Source organism: Barbatula barbatula, assembly GCF_947034865.1.
Source record: "Barbatula barbatula genome assembly, chromosome: 3".
Classification (NCBI taxonomy): domain Eukaryota; kingdom Metazoa; phylum Chordata; class Actinopteri; order Cypriniformes; family Nemacheilidae; genus Barbatula; species Barbatula barbatula.
The window spans coordinates 17,990,670-18,001,313 of record NC_136764.1 but is presented as its reverse complement, the minus strand read 5'-3'; the positions used below and the strand labels follow the sequence as shown (position 1 = coordinate 18,001,313).

General features: G+C 38.8%; 1 protein-coding gene across 1 annotated transcript; it reads left to right on the top strand.

The window, feature by feature from the left end:
* Positions 1-83: 83 nt before the first annotated feature.
* Positions 84-10,231, top strand: espnlb (espin like b; the record flags this gene model as incomplete). Its single annotated transcript, XM_079451949.1, has 10 exons — positions 84-377; positions 600-790; positions 2,700-2,886; positions 3,056-3,238; positions 3,325-3,456; positions 7,005-7,127; positions 7,207-7,339; positions 7,469-7,590; positions 8,192-8,365; positions 8,459-10,231. 10 exons carry the CDS (start codon positions 84-86, stop codon positions 9,935-9,937), a joined length of 3,018 nt encoding a protein of 1,005 aa, XP_079308075.1. The 3' UTR covers positions 9,938-10,231.
* Positions 10,232-10,644: the final 413 nt, after the last annotated feature.

The following is a 10,644-nucleotide window of genomic DNA, read 5'->3' as shown; positions in this document are numbered from 1 at the left end:
AGGTATCATTTTGTAGAGAGAGGGATAATTGGGTGCAGCCAAGGACCCCTGCCACATTTGTTGTAGGCTGGCTCAGGTGCAGTATGGTGCTCCACAAGGCCATTCAGGCGGCTCGTGAAGGGAATGTGGAGGCTCTGAGGGCCCTGCATCAGTCTGGATGCCTCAGTCCGACCATCACAGATGCACAGGGAGCTTCACCCGTTCACCACGCCGCCCGCTGCGGCCAGTTGGACTGCCTCCAGTTTCTAGTGAAAGAGGCTAATTTACCCTGCCACATCCGCACCAAAAACGGAGCGACGCCTGCACATGATGCAACTGTCACAGGGCATGTGCAGGAGCTGGAGTGGCTGCTGAGACAGGGGAATTGTGGGATTGAGGTGAGTGGCAAGTGTATGAAAGAGAAAAAACACTTTTGACAGCTGTTTTGATGATGTTTTCAAGGATGGTGAGTCAATGTCAATTAACTTTACTGTCAATGATTGATGTGCAGTTCACACAGTAAAGCAGCTCTTTCATTAGTAGCAATGACAGTATAAAATAATCAGTGTGCCTGTAATTTAAACCACTTACGGGGTATTGGATGATGATTTTGCATCTAGGATCGTGATGGTGAGGGAGCTACGGCCCTGCACCTGGCTGCCAGGTTTGGCCACGCGGAGGCAGTGCAGTGGCTGCTGTCAGAGGGAAGCAGCACTGAGGCGGAGACCGACTGCGGAGCTCTTCCTCTTCATTATGCCGCAGCCAGTGGAGACCTCACCTCCCTCAAATTACTCATGTCTAACTCCCTGCGGTAAGGCACACTAAATTGACCATTTAAAAATAATAATATTTAGATGTTAGCAGTAGTTGAAAATTGCTATATGGTTCATAAAACAGCCGAACAACACTTAAAGTCCCAGTGAAATAAAAAATGACAATGCCTTTTTTTCAAGAAATATGGCAGTGTTTATTGTAAAGAGTTTATCAATGTGGGTCATTCTCTTTTTAAATTGTGTGTGCCCCCATAATCTTCAGTTAAAATAAAAAAAATGCACTTCCTTCTTGTAATGACTTTCCATCTTTAGCCTATATACACTAAAAGATGCACTTTTGCTCAGATTTTGATGATTCAGACTTGATGAAAATCTGTGCCAGTCTGCTGATTTGATAAGTTAATGTGCTTCTATATGAAACTTTCAAAAAGTCTTCAAGTGTATGATGTCTAGTTTAAAAAAAGTACTTGTAGTGTATTCCAGCCATTAAGTGACGTGTGTTAGACGGCTTGGGCGGAGAGCATCTGTTAACTCCTCCCCTTCAACTATCCTATCAAATCGCAAAGAAAGACGAAAGCCACGGCCACTATTTTATATTAGAAATCCCTTTAGCTCGGAAATGCGTCAAAATACGGAAGTAAAACCAATCACAACATCCGTTTCACAGGGACAGTAAAACCGAAGTTGGATAGGTGTTACTTCTATCAGTTTAAAACTATCTGCAAATCCAACGTTATATCCACATGCAGCATTATATCACTTAAAAAGTATGGTATACTATGTTGCTGTCTGATTATGTAAAGTTGCTCATCTTCACGTTCAAGCATTAACATGACCTCAAATACAAACACATTTGGCTCTCATTGCTTTGTCTTCGGTTAGATTAGATAATCATGCCATTTGAGTGTATTTCTCCAAAATGAGGAGTTTTTTGCGATACACCTTATTTTACGTGTGTCAGAAAGACCATTGTCAAATAAGTTAAAATAATTATCCCTCTTAAAAAGGAATGGTTTGTCCCAATTGTACATCATTTACATAGTGTGATGTAATTTCATCTATAAATGAAATAGAAGGAAGTCCCCTCTTTTTCTAAACAAAAGATGTCAGCAGTGTTACACAAATATTGTGACTTTAAATTCTAACAAGAGATTATAACTAAATACATTTAATTTATTTATTCATTTACCATACCGGAGGGACACACAGGGACAAGTAGGTATAGGCACAGTCAGTGTTGCTGTTAGAAGCTCCAGGGTGAGAAAAGGTCAACTAACACATGTCAAACCGCCATCTCACTGTACCTTGTCCTCTATAATACATGAGGAGTCTCATACCTGCCACATGTCAGCACCTGTGCTTATACTCTGCCCAGCCACCAACATAATGATGTAAAAGAATATGTACCTCGCACTAAGACCTCACTAAACTAACTTGCTAAAAATGTTACATTTTTAATAAGGGATTTGCATATTTGTTTATGTAAGGAACAGCCTTTTTGGGTCGCTGTAGTTTAACTTGATCAGATGACAGAAGCCTTTCACAGAATTATAACCCCTTATCACCCATGATATTTTACAGCTTGATGTGTAAAAATTCTGTAATCATGACATAACACAAAATAAGATATTTTGAAGAACATGCTAGCCAAACAACATTAAAACCAGTTAACATTAGACCACCATTAACTTCCATTGTAAGGGCCCAAGCCCCTAAGACATTTCTCAAAATATCTTCGTTTGTGCTATACAGATAAAACAGTCACTGTATAAAACTTTCAAACCACATGAGGTGAATCAATGATGATCATTTTTTAATCTCTTTCACAAATATTTTTTAAAGTAAGTACTGTATGTATAGTATATAAAAATACTATAAAGTATAAAGTAGGGTACAACGTAGTATACAGTATACCTTTAAGTCCCTTAAAGATGTTTTTGGATTCAGGTATGTGGACCGTCAGACAGGAACTGGGGCCACCCCACTATATCTGGCCTGTCAGGAGGGGCATCTACATGTGGTTGAATACTTGGTGAAGGATTGTGGGGCAAATGTCCATTTGCCAGCCAAGGATGGCATGAGTGTTCTTCATGCGGCTGCCCACATGGGACACTATGCACTGGTGGTCTGGCTAGTGAGTTACAGCCGCTCTTAGCTAAGATTGTCTTTTGTCTATGGTATCATCTAAGTGATGGTAGCACTAAACATCTGTCAATACACAAATTCATAGCATATAATACTAATGATGTTATACAATGATCCAATCAATCAATGATCCCACTGTCTCTGTTCTTGATCTTCAGGCCACTTTCACAGACCTGGACCTGTCCTGTCAGGATAAGGATGGAGCCACAGCATTGCACTTTGCTGCTAGCGAGGGCCACCATCGCATTGTGGAGCGTCTTTTGATAATGGGAGCGAGTGTCATAAAAGACCACTGGGGTGGGACCCCTCTGCACGATGCAGCTGAGAATGGAGAACTGGAGGTTCCCATCACAAATATTTATATAGTGTAAGAAGTGTTTAAAATGCAGTCGCAGGAGCTTTGAATGATAGACGTTTCTTCGTTCAGTGCTGCCGGGCGCTGCTGAATGATCACATCAGTCCACTGGAGAGAGATTTGGATGGCTTTACTGCAGTGGATCTGGCTGTGTACAATGGCTATCATGACTGTGCCAATTTCCTCCGTGCCAGTGATGCTCATGTAAGATAATTGTTTTTCAGATTTCTGTTTGTACATTGTATTCTTTTCACTTTTTATCAGTTTCACAGTTTTTAAGTATGGTTCTTTTTAATTCTGTATTTCATTTGGCATAATATTGCACACCCTGAATGCAGCTGATAGCAGAGTGTTGGTTCACGTCTCCCCCTAGTGATGGCCAGCTGTTAATGCCACATTCTGGCAAACTTTATTACTCCACCCTGAAATATATTTGTGCCAATAAAATACAGTAGATCAACAGGGCTGAGTAAAGATACATAGAAGAGGACTGAGTACACGTATTAAAGCACATTATTAAACCCGACTCGTCGTGCACCGAACGTCATCACTAGTGAGGAAGTGATGTATTATTTATGAGATTAAGGACAGGACATTCTTCATAGGAACATTTTGTTCAGATACCCCTGATCTTCTATTTAATAATTCCATCAAAATCTTATCCACTTTTTTCATGGATTCCAGGAATAAGTCATTTGTGTCAGGAAATCTGTTGTTGCAGCTGGAAGAACACCTTGTCATTTTTTGTGCTGTCACACAAGTAATATTTAAAGAACATAGCTGGCCTGAACTCAGAAGGTGGCCATTTTATGTGGTCAGGAGAGTTAGGATAGGTGTAACATCTAATAAGCCCTTAAAGTGTCAAACCCCAATTCTCTCTGGAAATTCACAAAATGAAGTACTAATATTTAAGCTCAGCCTCCACATACGCTAAAGGTCAGTTACGTCATAAGTGCATAAATGAAGTGGAAAATATTTTTTGATAGCATAACAGCGATGGCACAGCAGAACGATACGGTCGGATACAGGCTGATTAGCAAGACACTTAGGACTGTCTGGTTGGCGCAGGAGGGCTCTGTGAGCTATCACTTACTCCCCTCTCAGTGTGAGCTCCAATGCCACGGGGGCGTCATGAGATCCACCTTCTCAGGTGTCAGAGGCTCGTAAATGCAGCAATGGGTTTGTCACATGTTTGTCACATGGCATTTTGCTTCTCATGCTCAGTGAGTATATCACAGGGCTGCAGATAGAGACGTGTTGTGTGCCCCAGTTTGTATACTGACGCTGTTCTTGTTGACACTGGCATGCACTGACAGGTTGTTTTGTGTGTATCTTCCCAAAGGAAGGTGTGGGCACGTTTGTTTTTGCGCTGTCAAACGATTAATTGCGATAAAAAATTTGTGTTTACATAATATATGTCTGTGTACTGTGCACATTAATTTTGTATTTATAAACACATACGTACACATACATGTATATAGTTAAGAAAATTTTAAAATATAATATTATCTACTGTATAATTTCAATTGTTGATAAATATAAATAACTACATCTAGATATTTCCTTAATATGTATGCATGAATGTGTCTGTTTATAATTACAAAATAATACGCACAGTACACAGAAATATTATCTAAACAACTTTTATTCTGGATGTGATTGATCGATTTTGTCATTTTAAATAGCACTTCATGTAACTGTTTTCAGCCAACCACCAGGCATTCATTTTATTGTATTCTAAAATATAATACAAGCTAGAAAGTTGATGACCAAAGCTATACAAGGTCATACAAATGCTTACTGTAGATATAGCTGTTTACAGTATTCCACTTACATACAGTATCTTATGATCTGTAAGTGATGTGTGCTGACCCCTGAGCACTCAATGGGTGAGGTGCAGGTGATGGACAGCTACTGTCTTTATTGAGTGAAACTTGTTTAAAGTTGCGTAGCAGCAGGACAGTTAGGTTGAGATAATATGATAGCTCTTCAGGGACTAGAACGGTCTGTTCATGTGTAGTCACTATCAATCCCTGTTCTTTGATCTTGCCTTCTTGTACAACTGAGGTCATTGTCTTACCATAAGAGGACACTTGACACTTTACAGAGAAATCAGAGGTGCGTGACTGTACATGCAAGTGTTAGTTCAATAAAAATACATATCATCTTAAAGCACACACTGAGACTATAAGTGCTGTGGAGGAACTTGTGGTACTGTAGTGTAGACACAAAGCCTTTAGAACCTTCCATTTCTAAAGGACAAGCGTTCATCTAATCCCACCCTTTAATTATTAATACCTTACTATGAAGACCTCCCGTCCGAGTGAACCGTTTATAGGGCACTGATCCTTAAGCTTTAGGTCATTAGATGGCTGGAGCGCTGATGTGTAAACAGAAAGTGCTAGGCTGGACTCATCACACTTGGCGGTTATACAGTACTTGTGGAGATTTGACTGGCAAAGGTATTTACACCAAGTTATTTTTCTGAAATCATGATTTTTTTAGGTCCTTCAAGAGTAATGGAATTTCAGCATGGGGTTGTTTTTGCTCGAGGAAGAATGCGCTTTTGTTGGGTGTTATCAGCAATAGTCATAATATTTGTACAACATTTGTGAATGAAATGAAAAAGCTGATTAATGGAAAAATAGTAAAATACATTGCATATAAATAAAGGTTCTCCACTTACAGTTAAAAAGAAGAAAGTTACCAAGACTATATACATGCAACGAGGATAAACAAACAAATCTTACTATTGTAGGGCAAGTAAGAGATGATGTAATAGACGAAAGCAGAAATTCTGAAATGTTTGTGTTTTGCTTGTAAACATTTTTTGTTCAAATCAGAAAATACGGCATAAATATTTTTTATTGAAATAAATGTTAAAAACTGTAAGTAGTACTTCAAGCCTTATTTCATATTTATTATCAAATATTACTTGTTTAATATCTTAGATATGCGGCTGGCATATAGAGTTTCATTGCCAGAATAATCATGGCCAGAATAATATTATTATGATATCTATTGAAATCATGTTTTTATAAATCAAATCATGCTATCAATCAAACTCATTTTGATTTAGACTATTTTGTGGGCTGTTTGGCCAATGAATCTCAAAAATGTGTGTTGGGAGGTGAAGAGAAAGAGTTTGTAACTATGAGGTCTTTTCCAAGCAAAATTGAAATATTGGAATTTGCTATTTAAACAATAATGATAATCATGGGTTTTAATATTACAATATTGTCAATACTGGTATATCATAAGACTCCTACTGTGTACCCCTAATATGATCAAATCATATTCTCATGGTCATTTCATACTGTATATATTAACGCATGTATACAGTCCATTTAGCAAAGGTTTCAGTATAGCTTTCCTCACACTGTGCTGTATGGCATATACATACTGTATATTAAAAACACACAGAAAGAATTCATGAGGGTTCATGAGTGCCCATAAGAGAAATCAATCACTGCATATCCAGGTGTGGGTCATTTGACCCGTCCTATCAGATGACTGATCTCTATAGGCAGTTTTTCTTCGTTAACAAAGTGGGAGGTCTGCTATACCAAACAGTTTGAGCTCCTGTTTCGCTTTTCTCATGACTCTCCTATAAGCTTCTGACAAATCATGGTGTACACAGTGCGTCCAGGCCCGTGTTTTTAGTAATTTACCATTATGACAAATTCATAATGAGAAAATGTACTGTATTCTGAGTCAGCCCTGAATTACTCATTGCTTTTTTACTCCAACAGTCTGTAGATGGTTTCCCTGAACAAGATGTTTTACTTATAGAGGAAGAAAGGACCTTATTTAGCACAACTGACCCCTACCAGGATATTAAGCACCTGTCCAGTACTAGAATGGACAGCATTAAGGTGATGATATTTAATGGCAGACTCATTTTATAATGCAAACAGCTTATTTTAAATTACTTTGTTTTGGTGTTCCTAGCAGCCGGTGAACGAGGTGCCTCCCCAACCTCGACTCAATCCACCAGACCCGGATGCATCATCTGCCTTCCCTGTCTCCTCACAGGGCAACACAGCTGGGTCTGGAACCATTCAGCACATGCAAGTGGCCTCTACAGGTGAGATTGCAGGTCTTTTAGCACTTTTCTCAGTTGCTACCTATAATCATTGCACAAATGTTTGCTAGTTCTCGATTTGTCCATGTCTACCAAAATACAAAGAGATTTTTTTATTTCCGAACTGTACAGTTGTGACCTCATTCAACATGAGGAAACATGTTGAGGAAGAGCAGACAATTCTTTCCAACAAATCAATGAGGTCGCTGAGACAAGCAGGGATCACAGCTGTCTTCACTGGACAAGCATTTAATGTATGTTCTATCCTCAACACAGTTTATTCATTTCTTTATTAGCAAAATAAGTCATTTTATTGAAGTTAACGTGAAATTGAGTTTTATTGTTAATAATGTTAATCCAAATAATGGAATGTTTGTGTAACACAGAAATGTATGATGGTTAATGTTAGTGTATTAAAGGGATTGTTCACCCAAAAATATAATTTACTAACCCTCATGTTATTTTAAAACCTTTTCATACTTCTGCAGAGAAATAAAGAGAAGATATTTGTAGAACATTGGTACCAACATTGTATGGACACAAAACCATACATTTCTCTAAATATCTTCTTTTGTGTTCCACGGAAGAAAGGGTCATATAAAGGTTGTAAATAACATGAGAGTGAATAACTTATTTACATTTTTCATCCCATTAAAGGTAATGGCAATTATAGCAAAAAGCAACAGATTTTGAAGGAAATCGATATGTTAACATTAGGTGTCACTAATGTTTTCAAATGTTTTATTGTAACCGTGATGATAGCTTTGTTATTAGTTCTGAGTTATTTTTCCATCCATCCATCCATTTTCTACCGCTTATCCGGCATTCAGCACATTGTTATAAATTTGTTTTCAGAAAGGAGAAAATGAAGATGTTTTGGTTTCAGCATTGAATGAAAACCTTGCTGACATTGATTCTCTGATCCCTACTCATGATGTGAACGGGAAGCCCATTGCTGAATGGAAGAGGCAAGTTATGGTGCGCAAGCTTCATTCTCGACTACAGGATGATGACAACCAGAGCATTAAAGTAAATATTGCCAACCCATTGCATTTCATACATTCTTTTAACTGAGAAAATTCTTCATATAATAGAGGATTGCGATTGTTTCACATTACACAGGAGAACAGTAACAAGTTTGTGGAAGTGGATGGTTGGAGGTACTCCCAAGCACACAATGTCATTCTGGGTCCCTTTGGCGAGTTGCTTACTGAAGATGACTTGGTCTACCTGGAGGGACAGATTGAAACCATCTCCCTTCAAAAACGCTGCCAGGCCTATGAGTTTGAGCTTAGCCGACTGGCAGAGGAACTCAAAGCCGTCCTTCCCGATCCCATCGTCAATATCATCGTAGATACGGACTGCCACCAGCGACCAAACTTGGGGGAATCTCTGCCTCTTCCTGTGTGGTACAATCGTATCTCAAATATCGTGAAGAGCATGTCCCTGCTGCTGTCCAACCTGTCAGAAACAAATGTTGAAGACGGCATCTGTAAGATGCCAAACACGGATCTTGCGTCAGTCTTCACATACCAGTCAGAAAGGCGAAGTTGTAACAGAGGAAGAAGCCAGAAGGTTGAACTGGAGATTCAGCAGTCAGGAGTTTCTGTCAAAAATTTAAGATCAAACTTCGAGAGTCAGCTGGGTAACATCTATCCATTCTCTGGGCTTATAAACAACGCAGCTCACTCAGACCTAAGGCAGCAAAAACTGTCTACGTCAACAAATTGTCAAGAGCAGTCTGCAGGGACAATCCAAAGCACCGGCATAAATCACACTAATGATAAGGGCATAAAATGCAAACAGACACCTGGCAAAGATTCAGCGGAAGTGTTAAAGACCACCTGCTTGAGAAAGGAACGCATTGTTGTGTTATTTTTGAGCCATTGGAAAAAGTCTGCATATGCAATATCAGTGAGAGCCAAAATGAAACAAGATCTTGAGAGCTCTTTGACAAGTGAAGCAATAACCCCTCCAGTCTCCAAGCCAGGGAACAGATCGTTGTATCATCTCTACAGGCAAAGAAGTGCAATAGACAAGATGATTGGCAATTGGAAATGTGTTGCCTCTGGGGTCCCTTCACGACAGATCCGAAGCCTACAGAGAAAGCGTGTGACCTACTCACCGGAGCAGTTCCTTCCCCACGTGAATGGTGCTCCTGTTGCATATGACACATTGACTCTCGAGCTCTTTATGCTCGGCTACTTTCACATTCTCGAACAGGACCTCTCAGCCGAGGAACGAAAGATGAGGCACCTGTTATGCTTTGAAGTTTTTGACCATGTAGGCAATTTTCCTTGGGAAACAGTCCGAGAGTTTCACCGGGCTGTCCTCAAGGATATTGAGGCTGGGAGACTTGAGTGGAAAGATGGTTTTGAGGACACCAAAGCACAATACTTTGGGAAAAAAGAACGTGGGACGATCTGTGCTGAGGTCACGCCGAATGTCATAGGTGAAAATCTCATACTGGAGGATGGAGTACGTCCCAGAAGAACTGAAATCAACGACTTCTCAATGTTTAGTAATGATGAAATTTGCAAATATATTCATCGTAGTTTCACATTTTGGAAGGAGAAAGAAGCAGAGTTGTTTGATTTCTGAAGTTTGAATTATGTGATAGCGAAACTGAGCCGCATTTAAACATGCGGTTAACATATGTAATAATATGATAAGCAAGGCAATAAAATTAAGTTACAGGTTTTAATCTCAATCAGCAAGAGGCTTACGTTAGTTTAGTGGTTTGTAATGAAACATCTAATAATACTGAAATACTACATATGAATTATGATCAGGACCTAGCCATATACGTAAATGCCCTACAACCATGTATTTTGATGTGTGCTCTATTCTTTAAATGCCCATTTATAAATAAAAGTTGATTTTTGTTTGAACAGTGCAGATTGACAGGATTGGTCTTTTGGGTTACAGAAATGCTCTTTTTAATAATAAATCACTTCTGTATCCTTATAACTTGTTTCTTTTTTGCATAAGAAGAAACAGAAATCTGACCTTAAATGCTATGCATTAATAAACATGAATGCCCAACCCTGAGAAACTGATGAAACATGTATAAGCTAGAGTGCAACACTCATTATATAACAGTGGTATTGAACAGTATGGGAGGAAGGCTGAACAAGATGAATAAACATTTATTGTATATAGATCACTATATCATGCCTAAAATACCTAGAAAAATACTTGCCTAAAAAACTGGCAAAATATAAAATACATTTTGTTAAGATCCATTCTTTTCTGCAAATGGACCATAAGCGGTATTTTAGTAATATTGTAAAAATAATTAAGAAACA